We start from the raw sequence: 22,273 nt of genomic DNA, 5'->3' as shown, positions 1-22,273 counted from the left end.
CAGGACCAGAGCAGCTGTTTATGGGCTTATTCATTGTTCTGAGTATCAATTAACAAGCTACGATAAGAAAACGGCAGCGTTAAACGGAACAAATGAGAACAAGCCCTTGTTTGAACAGTGCTGTGTGATGGTGGGGGTCCTCTTATTTTTCATGGCTTCCTGTCTGCCGCGTTTCCAGCGTCATCCTCACTTGGACCGCTTCCACTCGCAGCACGGCTCCGTCCGCCGCCGCGCGGCTCCGCCCTCGCTGCAAATTGCTAACAGACAGTGAGGCAAAGGCGCAATCAGCTCGCGTAAACACCACGAGGATATCGCTCATGCTGCAAAGCCAGCGCGGTGGATCTCGGGCCTGGCTGCCGACACAACTTATGTAAACGCTGAGGCGACGAGGCCGGGCCACCTCCGAACCTCGGAACCTAAGGACGCATCAGGTGCCGAAGGAAGTTACTGCTTGACTCACATGGAAATGTGCCTCTTAATTCTAAAGATGTAATAATCCTGCATTGACCATAACCCCAGTCATATAAGACAATACTTTTGAATGGAACGACAAAGACCTAAAGGGAAACTTCACCATTTTTATGCTTACTTTTATGGATAGAGATAAAGAGGAGCAGTTGTTCTACAGCTGGTCTGGATAATAATAGGAAGCTGTTCTCGCGTCCAGTGGTCAGTTTCCTGCCTGGTCTTGAAATGACTCTTCCACTATAAATTTGCGATCTGGCCCTTTATTCTCCCCGCATTCTTATTTTCCCCATTTGACTCTAGGAAACTGATATCTGTGTTTCATCACATGCACGTTGAGAAATAGGCGTTTTGTTTTGTTTTTTTTTAAGTGAAACGGAGCGGGAGCAGCAAGTCGGTCAACAAGTGGGGTGGAACCGGCCCACCTCCGTCCCCCGCACTCCGGCTGGGAGCGCCCCCGTCCTCGGGAGCGGCAGCCTTAATATTCCTGGGAAGCTCCACCTCCGTCGCCACCTTTTATGTTAATTTCAGCGTGATCCGTGCGGGGCTGGCGGGAGCCCGCCGCGCGCCGCGTCGACCGCTGCTTCTGCTGCTTATAGTCGATGAAGGCTCGCTCGCTCACGCACGTTGAATCGGTGTCGGGGGCTTGTTTCCTTTTTTTTTTTTTTTCTCCCATCGTGCGTGAGCCGCCGTCTTTATTATGTCGCCGTGAATCCAGTGGCGCCAGCGCACCTTGCATCCAGCCATGGGAGGTCAGATCACCAGAAGCACCATCTACGGTAAGCTCGTGGCATCACGGCGCGCGCGGGGGGTGCGGGAAGGGGGGGGGGGGTCACCGGTAACGAGACGGCGGCGTTAGCGGCGGAAGCCCGTGCAACAGTTGGGAGCGCGTCCGCGTCCGCGTCCGTGCAGCCTCCGGCCCGAGCGCATGGTGCCCGTGGGCGTCCTGGTGCCGCGGCTTAAAATACACGAGGAGCGAAAAGTAGCGGCTTCGGCCAACTTTCACCACCTTCACTAAGTCACGACTAGAAAGTGAGAAAGAAGATCAGGAAACGGTGTCTGAAATGGTGAAATCAAAACAATAGCGGGGCCAGAAATACAAGGTTTGTTTTGTTCTGCTTGAGGTACAATTAAAAGTGATCCAACAGGATTTACAGACTTTTATAAACTGGATGTACTCACTGTCGTCATGTTTTATAACTATGTGTTTATAAATTGGTCATGTGGCAGGTGCAAAAGTTCAAGACAATAAATGCTGCATTATATTTAATGATTAGAATCTCAGTCATTGAATAGAAGGTCATGTGTTTTGTTTTTTTGCCTGCTGACAATGATACATGTGACAACAAAGTGGATTTGACATGTGTTACAGTTGGATTTTTGTAAAGTTCCCCCAATTAAAAGTCAGTCTCCACGACTCCATTGGCAAAAATGACAAAATGCAATTTTACCGACTCCCAGACCCTGGTTTGTAAAATGATTAAACATGTAAAATGTGAATATGTGTCGCCTTCTGCTGCTTAAAGTGGGACTTTTTAAGATGCCGCCTTCTGTTCACGTCCCAGTGAGCAGTGAACGTTGGACGTTGTTTAGACAAAAGGCAAATCTATGAATCACCACTTCTCACCAGAGTAAGTGAAGATGATGATGGTCATGGGTTCGGACCCCGGCTGATGGCCTCTCAGCTGTGTGGGACGTCGGGCTTCGCTCGGGATGTCGCTGTGGACGATGCTGGCCTCCAGCGACATCGCTTTGGAAGCGATGGCGTGTTCGCTGATGACTGCATGTCCTAATGGTACATGAGCTGATTTCAATCATGGCGTTTGGCTGTGGAGCAGACACATGTCCTGTATAATCAACTTTTGGGTTTGAGTTGTTCTAACAATGTTAGGCAACAGTAAACATGTGTCATTTCTCAGACAGACAGGAGGACGGCGGCCAACCCACATAGTCATTTTTCCACTTCCACAGCGAGGGACCACTGCTGTGACATTGTAATATAGGTGTGGGCAGTGGCGCTGCTAGAAATTCTTGGCCCACTGACAGGAGCTCAGTCAGGGCCCTGAAGATGTAAATACTCATCGCCCTTGTCATGTTCCAGGGACCGCGTCCAGCTCAGGAGCTGGCGAATCACCCGGCTCCCTCCTCTCCACATTTGGCGAACTGTCGCCATAACCAGAGTTTAGGTGCGTCAAAGTAAACAGTTTATCAAGGAAGGCAATTAGCTTCACGTGATGACAGCTCAAACGCAGGCCATGAATCTCTCATTGTTGAGATTACAAGTCGAGGGACCAGTAACTAAAGCTTGTGTTGTGTTTAACTTGTGTTATCCCTTTGTTTGCACAATTAACAACTGGCTAAAACAAGCAACAAGGATAATATTACCAGTATTAATATCGGTTCAATAATGGGAGCAAGCGATTCGTTAGCTGGAGATCCAGGTATAAAGTTCATTAATACTGTACGTCGAATAGTCCGCACATAGTTGCCTTAAAGTCAGTGTTAACATTACATCACCATGATGTAATGTTAACACTTATCTCACACTTCACACCCTCGAAGGCCTCAGACTCCGTCCACCTTTCTTCGGTCTCAGGCGACGATGGAACCATCACCGCACAAACTATGACACCTCTGCAAAAGCTGAAAAATCTCACCTTCCTCATTTTAGGCCTCGGCCTGTTGCTTCTGGCTTCGCTCCCCATTCGGGAGTCGGGGGATGAAACGCAGAGGAGCGCGGGAGGCCAGGTGACTCTGGCCAGTGTCTCTGTGCGTCTGCTTTCCAGTTCATGGCATTGTGCGGCGGCGCATTAGGCAACACTATCCTCTGTTAAGCTGCTCATCTGATGTTCATCACGGCGCCGCTCCTCCATCACAGCAGGACTCTGGTCTTTCCTTCAGACCAAACCATCGCTTCCAGTGCATCCCAGTTGAGCGTGTCTGTATATCTGCTCATGCCGCTGTGCTAGTTTATCTGGTTTCGATTTGATTGTGTGCTCTGAATCCTGCGCGGCCGGTCCACCGTGTGAAAATAAAGCTGCTCCTGGAGAAAAAAAAAAAGGTCAGACAATTCAATTTCACAGCAGCAGAAATGATATTCATTTATCAAGAATGAAAGGAGATATTGGATTCTCTGGTTAGATGGTCTGCAGAGGCCTGCGAGGTGTTGCTTCTGTTTTCAGCCCTCACAGGAAATGCACCGTTCCGTCTCAGGCCCAGTCGCCGACGGAGCACAATGTGGCCCTTTTTCGTTTTCCTGAAGACATCACATCTGACATGACATCATGGATGCAGTGCGGTTGAAGGGTTTGTTATGACTTCATTTAAGGCCATTGTTGTGCACAGAGCACAATTCGCCATTGTTCTGCAGCGACGAGAGCATGCGAAGAGCTTAACAAATACGCTGCACCGAGCCCAGAACACTTGGCAGAACCTCTGTGATTGTGATTTGGAGGAGGGAGGCGCTGCAGGAGGATGCGACACTGGTGCCCGTTGAGAGCGGTCGGCTTTTTGATGCTTTCTGGTTCGATACTCGCGAGTGACGTGCACGTCTCACTGTGCAGCTCAAACCCCAGTCTCTGCTGCCTGACGTCACGTGACCATTACTGACGATCCTAATTGATTTGTTTCCAGCTCCCGACAAGGTCACGGATCAGACACTGGAAATAGCTGCCTTTCTTTTACATGTACATTCCCACACGCAACCCTTCACGCTCCTCCAACTTTAGGTGTGAAAATACAAGCAGTTCTCAAAGACGAGGACGCGTTAATTAAAGCCACAGTATTAATTCAGCTCCCAGTCTTGGCAGATGGGATGGATTTAAAGCTACTACTAATGCTGTAAATGCCATGGTAGAGGATTTAGGCTGTTTTCCTAGTGCTAAAATCTCAAATCAGTTCATATTTATTTTAAAATAGTCAACCTCCCATTTAATAAGGACCCAGGGAGGAACAGCATTCCTCCACTAGACCTCGCTGACATGTGCATTATGCTTTGAGAAGAAATCCCAAAGCAAACAGGACTTTATTCAAAGTGTAAAACACACCTGAAGACATATGTTTAGTGGAAATGTCCAAATACTGTGTGCGATTTCACTTTGCTGCAGAACCTTTCCTTGTAGCACTGTAGGTTTTATTTATTCAGTTTGATAAGAAGAATGATGCTGAGGCATAAATATTAGGATATTACTGAATATCAGTGTTGTGATTATCAGGGCTTCACTTACACAGTTGAAAGGAAACACTAGTAAAATCCCAAATTTATTTCTTCTTATATCCTAACTTTTAACAGTTTCCTATAGTCGGGTTCTGGGCCTTTTTGTATGTAATCCACCCTGAACACTGCAGGTGGGCGGCTGCACTGTGCTATTCTGGGAAGCAGAAACAGAACAAAGGTATTAGATTATGTCAGTGTGTTTTTATTTTATCTGATGTCACAGGAGCAGGTGAGATATGTGAAAGGAAATGATCATGCGTGACATGATGGGCGTACGTTACATAAGACGCGTCGACATCGTGTCGGTTTGGGCTTTTTTTATGCATCTAAAGTAAAGTTTCTCTGTGTAGATTCTCTGAACGGACCGTTTCCCGCGTCGTCTCACCGATGCCACCACAGGCCCAAGCGCTGCCTGCCCGTCCAGCACTGCGGGGGTCTGTCCTCCTTCCCTCTGCTCTTTCACCCCAGCACCAAGGGCTCTCAGATCGTCATGGACACGTCCCAGAGGACGGTCAAGAGACAGGCCAGCTTCTGCAACGCCATCACCTTCAGCAACAGGCCCATCGCCGTGTACGAGCAGGTTCGACTGAAGGTAAAGCAGTTCGCAGTCATAAAGGCCCTGAAGCATGTGCACATAGGAACTACAGTAATGTGTGGTGACTATGACAGAGGAGCAGTTCCACCAAATGTTTAACATGCAAGTCCACTTCCAAAATGAGATCATTTCCTCCTGCTTATTTTGACATGTTTTACCAATCCAAACAAATTGTATTGTCCTTGGCGCAGGAGCATGAGTCATTTATTGTATCTGCAATAAGCAGCGCAAATTTGTGAAAACATAGTGTTGCCGCTGGGTTCGCAGCAGGACAAGTGTTAGTCATCTTGTTGACTTCCATCATGTCCTGAAAAACAAGTCCTTTTATTCCAGAGCACTACGGTAGAGCAATACCTCAACTAGCGCCACGTTAGCAACGACGCCTCATCATGATGGTAGAAAATAGTGACACTGCAGTGTTGAAACATCTTGACTCTCTCTCTCTCTCTCGCGTCCATTTTCTTCCTCCATCCTCCTTTTTATTTTCACCCTGTTTTGATTTTCTCTGCTCCTGTGTGGGCCAAAGCACCAGCAGCAGCAGCTCCCAACAAGTTTCCACTCACCTATCAGGCCATCTATGTCTCGAAAGTGAGAGAGCAGGGCAAGCGTTGCCATGTGAGGAATACTGTTATCTTAAGTAAACAGAGGTAGAAATAAGACAAAAAGTGTTTGCAGGCGATAAACATACCAAGGTCTCTCTCAGGTATGCGCGGAGCAGCACCCTTTAACAACCATGAACCTTCAAAGTCATCTTGCACACGGCAAATACAAAAACAAGCCTTTTTTCCTTTCCAGATTACTAAAAAGCAGTGCTGCTGGAGCGGAGCCCTGCGCCTCGGCTTCACATCCAAAGACCCGTCAAGGATCAACCCAGACACCTTACCCAAGTACGCCTGCCCCGACCTGGTGTCCCAAAGCGGCTTCTGGGCTAAAGCTCTGCCAGAGGAGCTCTCCAACGAGGGGAATGTCATCTCTTTCTGGGTGGACAAGAAGGGCCGCGTGTTTTACCGAATTAATGACTCCAGCTCCATGCTGTTTTTCAGCGGGGTACATGTGTCTGAACCTCTGTGGGCGCTCATAGATGTCTACGGCCTCACCAGGGGGGTCCAGCTGCTCGGTGAGTAAGGTTTTTCCAAAGCGGGCCCTTACTGAGCTGAGCGACTCCGATTTCTGAACCGTAAACAGCACCATTATCTGGCTTCTCCAGTGTGAAGTGGTTAGAGGCCATATATATACAGCTACTTTTCCCACCTCCAGCAAATAGCTCAGTGGAAAAAGATGGTGGGAGATTAGACGGATTGAATAGTTACTGGGGTTGTTCGTATCAGAGAAATTTCCCTAAAGGGGGAATTTTAAAACCCTGATTCACTCAAACAATGTCTCTGTGCTGTTTGAAGGGTCATTGCATGAAAGAAAATAAAAGCAAAGATGGTCTTCTCAATCTGTAGAAGCGGTTTTCACTGCACTAAAAACTAGTAATCTGAAAATGTTGGAACTGTAGATGGGGATGAATTTATGAAACACATCGGGCTCTAAAAAAACCCAGCTGTGACTAATTTTCGAAAACAATGCAAAACAATGCGGATGAATGTGAATCCTTTTGGATGTGCTTATTTATAACCATTTCCAAGAATTGCGCTGCCTCCCTCGAAAGAATCACGGCTGTCATCGCTGCTAATAAAAATAGAAGAGACCCCCGCGTTGTCTGGATGGTGCCATTTAACCTCATTTAAGGCGGCGCGGTTGACAGCGGGAGTCGTGCTATCTCGTGACGGGCTATTTAGAATCCAGCGCCCGGGCGCGACTATGTGGGGGTCACAGCTCTTGTCAAAGAACAAGGAGGGTCCTGGTCATCCTGAAGGGACAGACAAAAGGAGGGATGATGTCAGGAAGTGGCTGATATATGTCACTCGAGGCTGATTTGAACTTGCATGCAACATAACTGTTGTCAGTTTATGCAGCTGTTGCCCGTGAAGCCGCTCCACATCCTCTGGTTTTCCCACATCTTTGGCCGTTTTCCCCACATCGATGGCTTAAAGCAAACAGACTTGGCTCCCGGTCAGCTGACAGATCACTTGGCTATCAGCTTTCCACTATAGCCCGAGAGCGTCACCACTCAAGAGCATGGTATATCTCAAAGGCCTGGCGTTGTCTCAGGAGCTGGCTGCCATTCAGCAACACTTAAGTCACTGAAATATGGGCGGACACATCAAAGAGCGGCGTTGCGAACTGGCACATGTGTGAATTCTCCTTCAACAGAAGGCAGCATTTTGATTCCTAATGATGCTTAGATTAGAGTTAGAAATGATGATACGCCAGCTGACGACTCCAGTCCAACGTCACCTGTTGTGGGCACCAGTCCAGGTGGGACTGTGCTTCATTTCTTCTTTACAGGGAGCAAATGGAGCTGTGAATAAGCTCGATGGAGAGTAGAGAAAGGCTTGGTTACCTTGGTGACCTTGATTTGGCACAAAGAATAATGTTTGATCGACCGGTCGACTTCATCGCTGAGGCACATATATGATTCAACAGCTGTAGCGTAGGTTCACACAGGACAACTCCACTAAAATTATAGCTGGCTGCAGAAAGTCCACGTTAGCAATAGCGCTGCTGGATTTCTAAACAGACTCTGATATGAAGCCGTGAACGAAACATAAAATTATTAGAAGCGACAGCAGATTTCCACTTCTCATCAGCGGAACTGAAGACGATGTTCAGGGCAAAATGTGTCGTTTCAGTTCTGGTCGAATCTTTTGGTTGTTTGATTGTTTTGCGTGTGCTAACATTTCCTATGAAACTCTCGGCGTGAACGTTCCTGTGAACCTCAGGACTTTTAAATTCACGGCACAGTCGATCATTTGAAGTTTTTTTCCACTGACCTACTATGAAATTGATTCATTTCAACGGGGCTAGAGTCAAAAATGAGTTTCTTGCAGGCCACGGATGATACGCATCAAACACTTGCCCAGCAGGGTTCCTGCACTGTTGTGTGTATTTGATCTGTTACAACCTCACATAATAAATTAAAGAATCTTTCACAGTCGCTCTCCAATGCTGCCTTTCACTTGTTTCTCAGCCTCTCAAATCGTTCTTTCTGCTCCCAGGTCCTATTCTGGCGTTTAAGGATCTCTTCTGCAGCGGCGTTGCTTCCTCTCTAGGCCGCTATGGGGGAGCGCGGTTCAGTAGCTAGCCACCCATGCAAGGAGTCAAAGGTGAAGCGGGGATCAGGGAGAAGGTGTTGCGTAAGAGAAAGAGGAGGCTTAATTAATCTGCTGAAATCAAACTGCGCCTCGGGGTTTGTCCACACCAACGATGCTGCCCCGATGCAGCTATCAGTGAAGGCTAAAGTTCCCTCCTTGGGTTTTTTTAGCGTAAGGAGAGCGCTGTCTGCTTGCAAAGCCTCATTCATATTTGTCTGAGCATCATTAAAAACAACACAACGTCACCATCAATGCGATTTCCCGCTGTAGCAGTTCTAACTTTTCTCTATTTCTTGTATAAGGTCACAGATAACTTCCAAGTGTCTCATTTCCCCGGCGTACGAGCCATGTGGGAACCCAGTCAAAAAGTATCTGCTGTTTTGTTCAGGTATGATGGATTCCTTCCAAGTTAGATAAGCAGAGTGAGTCAAGGCATCTGTTGATGGATGCAAGATGCTCCACTGGGGGTTTGTTTACTAGCGGTAGATGAGTCGCTTAATCACTGACAGAACGGTAGTGGTCCATGAGACCGGCGTCAGCTAACATCGTCTGCAAGCCGTCTCTCTAGTCATTAGAGAAGAATCCAAAATGGCTGCCAGACTGTCAAGAGGCTGCGTAGCTCTCAGGTGATTAAGCGGGAGGTGTTGACATCAATCATCTCTGTGCACCGCGTTGCTATGCATCAGGCCTGTAGAGCATCACAGGGGAGAACGCTGCAGCTGTATGCTTTTCATGCTCGCTAACGCTAACGCTGAGAGGCATCGCTGACATTTCCCTCTCTCTCTCTCTCTCTCTTGCAGTTTTGGAAAAAGCTGCAGGATCTGGTGTTTAGATAGACGTTCGCTGTGTTTGCACTGCACCGCGGCTCTGTGCGTGGCGGCGTTCAGGGCCCAACATACCTTTGCTTCCTCCTCCTCTGGTTTAAAGTTGTCTAAACATGTGAAAGTCACATGTCTGTGACATGTGACTGTCCTCCCTTGTCTCTTGGATTGGCTTTGAATCGTACCTGTATTGTCCGCACATGAAGACGTGCACTAACATGTAGAAAAGCTCTGAGCTGCACAAACATGCTTTTTTCTTTGTGCCTGAACCTGATTGTGCTGCATTTTCCTTTCTTTGTGTCTATTTCGGTCTACGGTCGCTCAGGGTGGCTAACGCTGACGCTCCTTAGTAGCGTCGTGTCACTCATTGTTTCATTCGTGGACATAGATTCTGAGTATTGAATGTGTCGGGGTTATGGTTAAATTGATGTTAAATTTAGAGATTACACCAGTGGCCAGATTTAACGAGAGTCAGCCTGGCAACAATGCACAGAGTAAAAATGGCTCAGCACCACAGAATGAAGCTCACATGTACGGCCGGCTATAAATCACAAAATACAAGATGTGTTCACTCAGTTTTCTACACATCTAATAAGTATTATAGCATTTACCTGTTTCCGCAGGGCTTCATGAAGGAACACAACTAAAGTCTATTGTTAATTTTGATTGATGGAGACGTGAGATGGGCCGAAGGGGCCTGATCCCCCTCAACCACAGCAAATGGTTGCTGTACTAATATGTCTGATATCTGGTCGGCGGCTCACGGCCCAAATCCTCCAGAAACAATAAACTGTAAATTCAGCAAGGTAATAACGGTATGCAAAGTCATCTGTCAAAAGTCAGTCTGCAGCCAAGGGCGAGCAGCAGACGGTGGGAGAGGAAGACGGGGAGAGAAGCAGAGTGTCTCCAGGATATAAACATTTAGCAGTTTCCTTCAACTAAATTCTTTTGGCAGAATAAAACGAAAATCATGAATCACACTAAAGACTCGCACTCCTTTAATGTTCCTCTTCTGTATGTTGATCACGCTAATAAATCATACAAATAGCCATCTCTTTTCAAGGGACTCCATATTTAAATGTGATTATACTCGCATTAAGTCTACACCCTGGCCTGAACTCACCTCTTTAGGAAGTTAGTGAAGCCTGCAGCTTATGTTCAGGTCAGAGGAACCGGTCGGAGCCACGTCGATACCCTTTTTTGGGTAAAAATCCAAAGGCTAAGGGTGATTGTGGCCTCCCGCCACGGGAGCTTTGGCCGTGTTAGACACACATCGCCCCTCGCAGCCTCTTGCTCCAGTCGTAGCCTCTTGCTCCAGTCGCTCTGATGCCCTGTTCGCTGCTGAAGCGGTAAATGTGCAGCTCTGTGAGCAGCCAGTCAAGTGCTAAATTACAATGCCAGCTTTATCTCCTTTATCTTAAATAAATGCATCTGTACTTCAGCGACATTATGAAGTGTCGTACAGATGCATTTATTTAGAAATAGATTTACTGCTTTTATCTTCATACCTTCACATTCATTGAGGTAACTACTGCTGGACAGGAGCCATCATTTATACAAGCAAAACAATGGAAAATAAAGCTCAGACCAAATGCTGTCATCTGCATTATAGTGAGACCGACTGCTCTTGTCCCTGCTTTGTGAAAGTCTCAGCATCAGCATGAACAAATATTTTAAAGCCATGAATGTTAAGAAATCGTGGAGGTGGAAATGGGGCTTGGCAGATCCCAGGCTTATGTCATAGCCAGCGAAAGTAAAAACATTCATGATTACTGGTGATAAGCGTTTGTAATTTGCAGTACATTGGCTGTAATCAACAACAGAGAAGCGCTGGATAAAGGGAACCATGGCAACGGTGCCTCTGAGGTGTGACTCAGAAGCAAAGCAGGACGCCAAGAAATGTTTTGCAGAAGAGAATCACAGACATATGAAATACTGTGAGAAGGCTTGTTCTCATTGCAGCATTGTATTAGAGACAGACGAAACCAATTCGCTGTCCGCTCTCTAATGTTTATCTGACGTTACATCCTATGTGTCATTCTAAATCCTCGCAGCCCTAAAGAGACCTCACTTCTGTCAGACAGTAAAATCAGAGGCCGCGTATAGAGTGAGGACAGTCCTGCTCTCCGGCCTAACATCTGCCAGCATGTACACACTGGGGATTAGCCTCTATGTATTTACGAGAGCTCCGTTTCAAGTGATCTCAATACTTGGAATTAATTTGATTTGTTGAACCAAAATAAATGCCGTTGGACGGCGCATCGTGCCTCAGCTGGGATTTAATCGCTCCAGATGGAATCAAACAGATTTGCAGGGAAATCAAAATAGAAATTGTAATGGAGCCTGTCAGGTTTGGATCCCGGGAGCTGGGCTGTACAGGGGGAAGCCTTCGGAGAGAGCGAGGCTAATCACTTTCAGATGACCAGAGTCTGGTCTGAGTGAAGCCCTGTGAATTCTCTTTGTGGTGGTGCGCACGTGTTCATCTGCAGCTTTCAGGTCCTCCTTAACCCACGTTGACCAAATCCACCAGATGAATGAGTGAGATATGTATTTGAGATCACCTTAATACACAGAAAACTCAAAGTACAACCAAAATTTTCTAATGGGAGTAAAAGTCCTTCATTTAAATTGTCTCTTGCATAAAAGTGCTTCTATCAGCAAAATAAAAGCAGCCCCACACTATAAGTGTCACCTATTACTAATAAATATTACATACTGTATCACATAATCACAAACCACTTACTGCTTTAATATTTAACAGGACATAGCGTTTGTAATGTTATCATATACCTCATGTATTCCGTAAGTGCAGTACTTGAGTAAATTACTTTACACTTTAAAGATGCCCAAGTATTTATTTAAAGAGGCCTTTGTCTTTAAAGTGCCGTGAGACGTATGCGGAGACGCTTGAAGTCAAGTTCGAGAAGTGGCCATAAAAGCGGTGGTGGAAACACTTCGTCCTTGTGACCAGCCTGAGGACGCGAGCAGCGTTTTCACTGCCGCCATTTGTCACCTCACTGTGTCCCATTTTCTCCCTCTGATCGCGGTCCAGAACGCAAACATCTGGCAGCGAACCGGAGACTTGATCTCTCAAATACTCCACATATGTGGCTCCTGTGGCATCTCTGAAACAGGAACTGGGCTTCTGCTGCGTACGGTCCGTCTACAGTGACTGGAGCCTTTCACCCCCCCCCCCCCTTTTGCTGCTGCTTTTACTGTAGCACCCCCCCCCCACGCTCTGTCCCATCTCATGACAGATGACTTCACTCATTCTCGACAGAGCAGGCCCCTTAGACCCGCATACTTACGGCAAATCTCCGAGCACACGCACGCACGCACAGTCGGCACAGCTGACCTTGTATAGAGGTTGCAGCTTCGCTAAAACCACCAAAAGCCTCCTAATCCTGCTCCACCAGGCCAAGGAATCAACCGAACCCTCCCTTGTCTATTCAGTATCGTAGGAAAGGCACAGGATGGAAAAACACAAATTTCAATTGAAAGATTTGCTATGTTTGTGTGTGTAACCTACTCTGAGATGCATTTCAGGTCGAGGTGGAGCCAGACCTTTTGTTTTGGCAGTGTTGTAAACTGCTTTTTTAACCACAGTGCGTTGTGATCCTGGCATGTGCTCACAGTGAAACAGGATGAAGCCGTGTCACAGTCACATCCTGGACATCCTCAGCTGCCACGTCGGCCGTTCTTCCGCCTCAGCCTCATCAGCTTCTGCCTCACTTTTGCATCTTGTTTGCTCTACGTGAGCCTCTCGGTGTCGCACGTTTTTTATGCAGGTGTACGTTTTGGCCCGGGCGCATAAAGCACAAAGCCAAGAAATGCCTCCTTAATGTTCCGCGAGAGTTGAGCAAGTCCGGTGTCTTAATAAAAGAGCTGGAGCTGAAAGGGGTCGGCCGTTGACCCCGAGCGCAGCAGTGTCAGTCTGGCATGTGTTGCTCTGTTAAAATAGAGCTTTCCCCCAGAGTATAAGTAGCTGGAACTGTTCAAAGGCCGCTTAATTTTACTGGGGCAGTTTCAAACATGCACTTAATCACGTCTGTATTGTTTTTCGTGTCTGGAGGAAAAAAAAAAATAGAAGAGCGGTTCAGACTTTGCTTTGCCTTGAACTTTTACATTTCAAAGTAGAATACAATCAGCGCTCGCTATTGTAAAAACGCTGGCGCGTCGCCAAACGTTGGAGAGTGTCGAAACACAATTCTAGAGTCATTTTGTAGCGTTGTTGACTTTAAAACCCGCGTCGCATTGACTTGGGTTTGACTCCTGATGTGTTTTTATGCAGTGAGCAGACCCGGGTTCCCCCGGAGAACCTGCACGGACCAGCAGAACACTGCTACATGTGCAGCCGAGTCGCCGCCCGCTGCGACGACAGCTGTTTTCACATGCGACGGCACCAGAAATGTTGCCGACCTCTTCCGAGCGTCGCACGCATAAACGCGCGTTCGTTATAGGATGCAGAAAATAAACACCTCGCGCCGTGCGTTTCAAGCCCCGTAACCTCACCGGCCCCAGATTCTTCATGTTTGTCATGTGTTTTGTGTGTGAAACTCTACCTCAGCCTCCTTAGAGACCGAGCCCAGAAAGAGGTCAGACGTGTTTATTTGGCTCTCACTTTATCTTGTGCTGTTTTGTCGTCTTTTTATCTTCCGTTGCGTCGTGTTTTCTACATATGTACGTTGTTTTACACACACAAAAAACAGAAACCCTAAGACACAGGGAGCTTTAACAGCAGGATTAGAAATGTGAAGTATCTGAAAGTTGGCTAACTTGGCCCTGGAGACGATAAGGCAGCTAATAATAAGAGCCTCCTACTTGGTTGTGGACACTCTTGACTGAGGAAGTAATTAAGTTCAAGCGGTTTATCAGTGCCTGGCCGGAGATGTGCTGTCTCTGTGTGATAAAGGGGAGCTGGTGAGGTATGCCCTTTCTCTCTCAAGTGTCCACGCTCCCCTATTTTTCATCCTCCTCTCCTCTGTCACACCCCCCCCCCCCCCCCCCCCCCCCCCCCCCCCTCCATCCACTTCCCGTAGGGGAAGCCCAAAGCAGAGTGAGGCTGAGACCCACACAGCAGCTCAGCCGCCGCGTCACTCATCCCTCAGTCTGCTCTGCTCGCATGTCTAATCAGGCTAATTTTAGTCCCCGTCGCGGGGCCGTGTTAAATTTGGCAGCGTGTCCGTAAGCGTGCCGGCTGTCGGCGCGGACAGACACGCTCTCGTTCCGTTTTGTTTTTTGTTTTTTTTTTACAGTGACCGGAATTAGCCGGGCCGCGATCCGCTTCTAAGGACGCCGTTCCCTTTAAATGATTGGAAAAAGGCTACTTTTAGCATCCAGAGACACGAGTGAGGACGATGGCGGTAGAATGAAGCACATGAAGTCACTGCTGGGGAGACGGTGTGTTACGTAAACACCCGCGACTCGTGGCAGCTCATTACAGCTGTTTGACACCCATTGGATGCTGCGTATACGCTTTTAGAGCGGCGTTTGTTGATCCTGCTGTCGTTTCAGCCCGTGTCTGCGTTTTCACACGTCAGGCTTTCAATTTGGGGCAAACACATGAAAAATTAAATTAATAGGAGGTAAATGTGAGCCGCGCCACCAGACTGTGACCTGTGACCTGAGGATACGAAGGCCGGGAACTCGACCTCAGCTCAGCTCCGTTGAGTTTCAGTGCGTCTCCTTTCTCCTCAGTGCCGCATAAAGCGCTCACTGTACTGTATGTCTGTTTCACTGCGGAGCCTGAAGCTACGACGTGCCCCCACTCGAAGCCCTCGTGTCTGGAAAACATGTAAACACTGATGCATTTGTTCGAGTCGCTGAACTACAAGCTGTGGAGCGGGGAGTGCATCAGAATGAAAACTTTAGAAAGCGGGGAAGCCAGAAGCCGCCATTTGTTTACAGTGACAGGCGTGATCAATGATCAGTGTACAGACAGTGAATATAAAGCAAACCGCTGTCGTACAAGGGAGGAGGATGCAGAATACTAAGTGGGCACATCAATTTAAACTGGGTTCATTACAAACAGAAAAAGACTCAGGATTAATCCAAGTTTTAGTCATTTAAAAAGGCAGCGTAGATTATCTGAATAAAAAATGTTAAAAATTAGACATTGTGTTCATTATAAATTAATTGCCTAATTTTCCTGTGCATATTTTTCCGCAGACAGCGAGATGGTGCCTCTGGACTGCACGCGCCCCCGCTCCTTCGCCGCCTCCCAGCGAGCCTCCATCCAGCGGCGCGGCGATGACCCCCGCCTCTCCATCAGCCTGTGTGACCTGAGTGTGCAGTCGCAGGAGATGCACGCGGAGGAAGAGGAGGATGAGGAGGAGGCCCACCTGCAGCCGCTCAGCTCCGCCTCCTGCCACGGGCCGCAGAACTCCCAGAACTCCCAGCAGTGCTCGCTGCTGCCCACGCACCTGGACACCGACCTGCACTTCCACCCCGTGCGCGGCGTCCACGTCAGCGCGCCGGACAAGCACACGGTGGCGCGGCTGGATCACCGCGGCGACGAGAGGACCCTGGTGTTCACCAGCCGCCCCGTGCGCTGCTGGGAGAGCGTGTACGTGAAGCTGAAGGCGGGCGCCAGCCGCCTCGGGGGCCTGTCCTACGGCGTGACGTCGTGCGACCCGGCCGCCCTGAGGCCCAGCGACCTCCCGTCCAACCCGGAGTCGCTGGTGGACCGCAAGGAATTCTGGGCCGTGTGTCGGGCGGCGGTGCCTCTCCACAGTGGCGACATCTTGGGGTTGATGGTGAACGCGGATGGGGACGTCATGATGAGCCACAACGGCATCAGCGCCGGGATGCAGCTGTGCGTCGATAACTCCAGGCCCCTCTGGATGTTCTTTGGGCTGCACAGCACCATCACACAACTCAGGATTCTAGGTAAATTCTTGAAGCCTCCGGTACCTAAGCGCCAATTAATCCGAGTAGCATGACTTCAGGTGAATATTATATTAAACTGAGTTGAAGGGTATGAACGTGTTCTACACATCTTTACAGGATGTCATTTGTAAGTTTCCGTTCGGAAGTTAACACAGCGTGTGATCCTTGATTCAATCCCCACAGTTTGCATATGAATGTTAAGTCTGTACCTCCAGTTGGAGGCAGCTGGAGCTGCAGTACAGTGACCCTGATGCTTCTAATGCTTTGAATTGAGTTTCTGCCTCTGTCGATGCACGGAACTGACTGAAAAGAATAATAGCTCACAGGTTCAAGAGCTAAGATCCTTTAGCAATTATTCCTAATTGTGGAACAATTGTAGCATTATGATCTGGAAAAAATAACTTTTGGCTTCGGAAAATCATATTTTCTTGTTTCAGGATAGTTTTGGATGTCTTTTGTAACATCTTCAACCTAGAATTTTAGAGAGAGTCCAGTGATACAAAGTAGCTGTTTTCTCATTTTCTGAGACACAGGTTCACAAGCTGTGCAGCATTTGGTTTAAATCCAGTTCCGGTTGCTTCCTCGTGGAGCTGGTGCATTCGAGGACTCGCTGTACTGCTTGGTTGATCGTGACGTGACTCTGAAACCCTGCAGTATGCCGAGGTTTGAGATAATTTGTTGATTCCTTGTAATTACTTCTTTTTCTTCACGTACAGTGCAGTCAGGGGCTGAGGAGGTTATTTCTGTCTTGCGTGGGCTCCCAGCGTGAGGAAGCCCGTGATGGCTCTTTATAATGCCCCCTCTATGCATTATTGAAATGTAATTGCATGGAGGTTTGCGATGTGGAGGTTTTCCACCCACAGCCCGTTCCCATAGCGCTGGTCCTCCCATCATCTCCGTGCTTCGTTTTTTCCTCCTGGATTCTAGCCCCCCCGCCCACCCCCGATCTCTCCTGATTCTATGGGGTATGAGCGCAGTTCGAGTCATTACCCACTCCAGCTGTGGGGAGTACATTTGTGACGTCTCTGCTCACCCACTCGCCATGAGTTGCCATGGAAATATCTAGCCACTGAGGCAAGTGACAGTTTGTCATGGCTGGGTGTTGTCGGACCTGTGAAGTGGAACAGATGAGAGTCTGTTGCTCTCACATGGTCATTTGTCGTCTTATCATAGAAAATGTGATGATTTACAGAATGAACAGTAGTTGCCTGCAGTTTTTCCTCATTACAGGTGTTTCCGTCTATGTGCACCGTATTCTTAAACCCGATTCAATTGGTTTTTAGGTCAATGTTCTGTGCTTCTCCAGATTCTCCTTTTTTAGCAGCAGACTGACTAGAAAGCTATGGTTTGTTTATGTAGGTTGAAACGGAGACTATAGTGGTCGAAGGAAGAGGCGACAGGGTTCAGAGCAATGAATCAAAGCGCATTGCACACGTTACGCAACACACCACATGAATGCGTATTCCATTTTAAGTGTATAGCATTTAATCTTTGCTACAATTGTTCACCACCTGTGGCTCCTTCACTCCACACTTGCACAATGTCATTGCAGGGAGAGGATGTAAACTACCAGTGTGAGATAATTTGACACATGGAAGGATGGCAGTGCCAAGTAAATGGCTTGCCTGACAGTGTAGAGATATTTTTGCCATGGTCAGTTGAAGGACAATGTGTAAACAACAGCGCCGCGTGTCTGGCAGGCAGACTAGATCAGAATACGTCTGCGGAGCGGGGGTCAGTATTTTCATCTATGAGCCGGGATGGGATGGGACTGATGCCGGAGCCAGTGGTTATGGGGTGCGGGTGGGGACAGACCGTACAGGAGAGACGACAGATGAGTGTGTGGAAGCGTTTTGGACCCCACCCGGAGGAAGGATGCGGGGTACGCGGCGTCTGGGACCAGACTACACCAACTCATGGGCTCTTGACTCACTCACAGACGCCCACACGCAGGTGCTGCGGACTCGCAAGTCATCTGCCTGGTGATAGAACTGACTTATAATATATGCGCGTGTGTATGCTGTGTAAGCGAGGGAATGGGAAACTGTTAATTATCTGATTCTCAGAGCTGCAGAACGCGAAGGATCCAAAAATTCCTTACAAAACTCTGACATTTAGACCTTTCTTTTGCTTTCCCTCATTGTACAGTAACTCTGAGGCCTCTTGTACCTTTCAGGCTCATCTCCGTACCCAGAACTTCGAGGCCCTTTGGTCCCCAGCTCGCCATCTTGTACGCCCAGCCCTCCCACAATGCTTTGCAGCGGCAACTCTGAGCCCGATCTTAACACGCCGTTAAGCATCAACCTCAATTCCAGCATCAACTCCAGCTACCACACCGCCTTCTCCTCCTCCACAGGTCGGTCTGTGTAGTCTTCTATTGACCCGTCTTAAAGGCTGTTTTTCACTTACGCTAATTCTGAAACGGTTTTCTCCTGTTCCCACCTAAAAGGTACAACCCCAGGCTCTCCATTCTCCATCCACCCGGAGTCCCCTTCTTTACCGTCCTGCTCAGGCTCGTGGAGTGACGAATGCACCATTTGCTATGAGAACATGGTGGACACGGTCCTTTACGCCTGTGGACACATGTGTCTCTGTTATGCATGTGGCCTTAAGCTCAAGAAGATGGCCAACGCGTGCTGTCCCATTTGCAGGAGGACAATCAAGGACATCATAAAGACCTACCGAAGCACGTAGGCTGGTGTTGCATTGCCACGTTGACCTTATAATGTCGTCAAAGCCATGTAACAATAGATACAAGGAGGACAGAGCTCAAGCGAAAGCCCACGTGCTCTGGCTCAGGTACCGCAGGACGTCCAAACTACATCCTTACAGCACAAAGTGTGGAATAAGTTTCCTACCAGTCAAGACTCAAACTACATTGCAACCAACAGGAACAGCAGATCGGACCTAAGTGCTTTGGTGCAGTGATTCTGAGATTAGCGTGATAGAAAGAAAGAAGAAGGCATCTGTCCAACAGCAAGTAACACTGTCCAGAACTATGTAACAAACAGGATGGATGAGCCCGGGGCTTTAGAAAAATCTATTTTGGACAAAAGCAGAGAGACGACTTATTTAATGCTTGTAGAGTTTTATAAAATAAGATGTATTTGAGTAGAAAACGATGCCCCTGCAATAACACGCAAGACTAAGAATAATGAAATCCTTAAATTAACTCAGTTTTGTAACAAATGGGGCGTTTTATCAGATAACTCATTACCTGCTGTGCTTGTGTGAACTTGTGGCGCAGCAAGATTGTACACAGGCTTAAAAAAGAAAAAAAGAAGTGTGAACGTTGTCACCATAGAAGGTCGCAAAGATGTAAATCAGCGGGTGGAGTGATGGGACGTTGAGTTCGTGAGGACTTGCGTGGCTGCAAGATGTTTGGGTGCAAAGCAAGTGTTCGGTTGCTCGGTTTTTGTAAGAAAGTCTTTAAAATGTGGGGCTCGCATGGATAGCATGTCCTGCTCGTTGGCAGCCGCCCCCACCGGCTCTGGCTGCTCAGTGAGCCTGATGGATGCTGCAATTGGACAAAGTCATCCAAATAAACACTGGTGGGCAGAGGAGTATTTTTAAAATGCTGAGCGAGCACATAAACACGACAAATCAGCCTCTTCGTCGTTGCAAATGGCTCGGCTCACTTCAGGTTACAAACTCCTGTCATTCGTACTTCAGTTATATCATGACTATATGCTTTCAGTGATGATGCGTTTCAGTACGCTGTGTAAAAAAAATCACATGTGCAGTGAGTCATAAGGATGCAGACCGCTATTGTGGCACATTGTGAGGATTTCATTTGCATATCAATGCTGCTCTCCGTCTGTAAAAGTGAACTCCAAGGACATTTTCACTTGACTAATCTCATTCATTATGTACTGCTTTGAATTGTTAAGCAATACAAGCTATTTTCAGGTGTTAGTTTGGCCGCACTGAAATATTTACTCAGTCATTTCTAAAGTAATAAGTGCTAATTGTTTTGAGGTTCTGTCATCTGTGGAGGGGTATTTAGCAGCGTGTTGTGCAACATTTGAGTCACAGGTGAGTTTTCTTGTGTGCCTTTATGAAAACGTCTGGACAATCATAGGCTCCTGGTGATAAAACAAAAGAACACCGTGCTTCAGATTCACCTTTGAGTGACTTCTATGTGATCGTGATGTCTCTGACGTGAGCAGGTCTAACCACACAACCTACCAACACAAAGCTGCAGTGTTTGACTTTGAAGCAAACATTTCAGTGTGCTTAATAACAGTGTGAATTTATTCCCTACAGATGAAATGTTTAAATATCGCCTTGTTCCTTTTCTCACTGCATTGCATAATACTGGAAACTTGTTGTGCAGCCGCTACAATTCTATCTTTTTGTTTAATTTCTTTTTCTTCCTGACCAAATATGACTAGAAATAAAATATTGTGAAGCCTTTTTGATAGGAAATGGTGAAATAGTTACTGTACATTATGAAGTTTATTTATTTTCCCATTACTACAATAAAGAATCACTGTCTGTTTTATATGTATATCTATATTGTCCAAACAATAAAATGATGTTTATGTTACTGTTGGCAGAGTCACAGGGACAGTAAAGTATGTTTCACTTCAGTACGTGTGAGCATTTTTAATTTGACTCCTTTCCCACCTTTTTCTGATGGTAGTACATTTACTTTTGATACAGTACATTTACTCCGCACAGTAAAGCCTCTAGCAGTTCCCACGTTACGCCACTCTCAGCTGCTGCAACCCAACAGCTGTTGAACATAGAGGAACTCTAAGCAGCTAGAACCACATCTGTGCCTCAGAAGTTGGTTGAGACCAAAAACGGAGCTAAAATAGAACAGACTACGTAAGTAAGCCATAACTCTAAATAAAAGATGTTACCTAATTGCAACAAGTGTACTTTTGTGAACATGTGTACATGAGGTGAAGCTACGAACATGCATTAGAGCGGTATCATTTTAAACTAGCTCACTGCCAGAAAACTAATCTGTAGTTTCCAGAATATCAAGTCCTTTATAACTCATATGGGCTAAAACATTGCATTAAAAGGGAATGACATGGAATTGGTAACCTGTACTAATAACTGGTGTTAGCACTACCTTTGCATATTTTGATTTTAAATTTGTAGTACTGCAAATCAGGCAGGGCTAGTTTCCTCAAGTGGTCATACTTCCGACTAAACAAGGTCTAAGTCTAAATAAAGGAACGCCAGCGAGTACAGTAGGTGAATGTGGGCATTGTGCACTTTGTATAAGGAAATCAGCTGGTTTAAGAAGTGGTTCCTGAATTTGTGTTCATTTTGTTGAATAAAGTTTCAGTCTGAATCACTTTGTGGCGTATTAATGCTGAAAATGATTGAGTCGATGCTGCGCTTCTGTGGGGACTAGAGGAACCTTATCTCCCGCTTCAGGCACTGGACTCAGATTGCAATAAAAGTCCATATTATGTTTTATGCATAGCAGGAAACTGAAGTCAATCTGGCAGAAGATGGCGAACGAGAGAGCATCACCTTCTCCCAAAATGGACATTAAACAAATGTCTGATGATGGATCAACCTCTTATGCACAAAAATTCAAATTGGACAACAGTTAGACAGGAGAAAGGCGGGCGCCCAGCACAATCTCTCTGCACAGTAGTATATTTGACTAACATCCCAACATATACTATATGAATAACAAACGCAAGGGCTTTTAGTAAACAGCTATAACTCACAGAGAAAGTGTTTAGAGCCGTGGTATGTGGACCTGGCCAGCGTGAGCATCATCTGTTATTTACTACCCTACGGGCCTGGCTCTAATGCAGCACTGTTTTATGCAGCACTCCGAGAGGCTCAAATACGGCGCATGACGTCCGGACATGAAACAGGCAGCGGCGTCTGCTGCTCATGTCCAAGTGTTCTCCGAGGTGAGGGAGAAGTACACAGCTGGGGTATGTGAAGGTGGCATGAATACAGTATATCTGTGCTGTGCGGTGTCCGTGTGCGCGCAGACTTTCCAGTCAGACCTCTCAGTGAACCTGGCTGCCGGCCTTCTGAAGGCTTAAGGGCTTGGCAGACTTGTTTGAGCCGTGTTGTGGTATCTCTTCTAGACAGATGCTTGGGC

General features: G+C 47.2%; 1 protein-coding gene across 2 annotated transcripts; it reads left to right on the top strand.

Moving 5' to 3' along the window:
- The first annotated feature begins 512 nt into the window (after positions 1 to 512).
- On the top strand, positions 513 to 21,496 carry neurl1ab (neuralized E3 ubiquitin protein ligase 1Ab). 2 transcript variants are annotated; one of them, XM_029126932.3, is made up of 7 exons: positions 514 to 1,244; positions 5,032 to 5,273; positions 6,072 to 6,163; positions 6,320 to 6,393; positions 15,466 to 16,185; positions 18,362 to 18,541; positions 18,635 to 21,496. In XM_029126932.3, exons 1-7 carry the CDS (start codon positions 1,211 to 1,213, stop codon positions 18,877 to 18,879), a joined length of 1,587 nt encoding a protein of 528 aa, XP_028982765.1. In that variant the 5' UTR covers positions 514 to 1,210; the 3' UTR covers positions 18,880 to 21,496. The 2 variants fall into 2 exon arrangements, with proteins under 2 accessions (XP_028982764.1, XP_028982765.1); XM_029126931.3 differs by having other exon boundaries at positions 513 to 1,244; positions 6,072 to 6,393.
- Positions 21,497 to 22,273: the final 777 nt, after the last annotated feature.

The sequence above is a fragment of the Betta splendens genome, chromosome 15 (assembly GCF_900634795.4).
Source record: "Betta splendens chromosome 15, fBetSpl5.4, whole genome shotgun sequence".
In the NCBI taxonomy this organism is placed as follows: domain Eukaryota; kingdom Metazoa; phylum Chordata; class Actinopteri; order Anabantiformes; family Osphronemidae; genus Betta; species Betta splendens.
Note: the sequence above shows the minus strand (reverse complement) of the source record. Positions and strands in the feature narration are given on the sequence as shown.

Coding starts and splice junctions, on each gene's coding strand:
- neurl1ab (XM_029126931.3), top strand. CDS start 1,211: ATGGGAGGTCAGATCACCAGAAGCACCATCTACG. Junction 6,394..15,465: donor CAGGGGGGTCCAGCTGCTCG/GTGAGTAAGGTT, acceptor ATTTTTCCGCAG/ACAGCGAGATGGTGCCTCTG. Junction 18,542..18,634: donor CGCCTTCTCCTCCTCCACAG/GTCGGTCTGTGT, acceptor CCCACCTAAAAG/GTACAACCCCAGGCTCTCCA.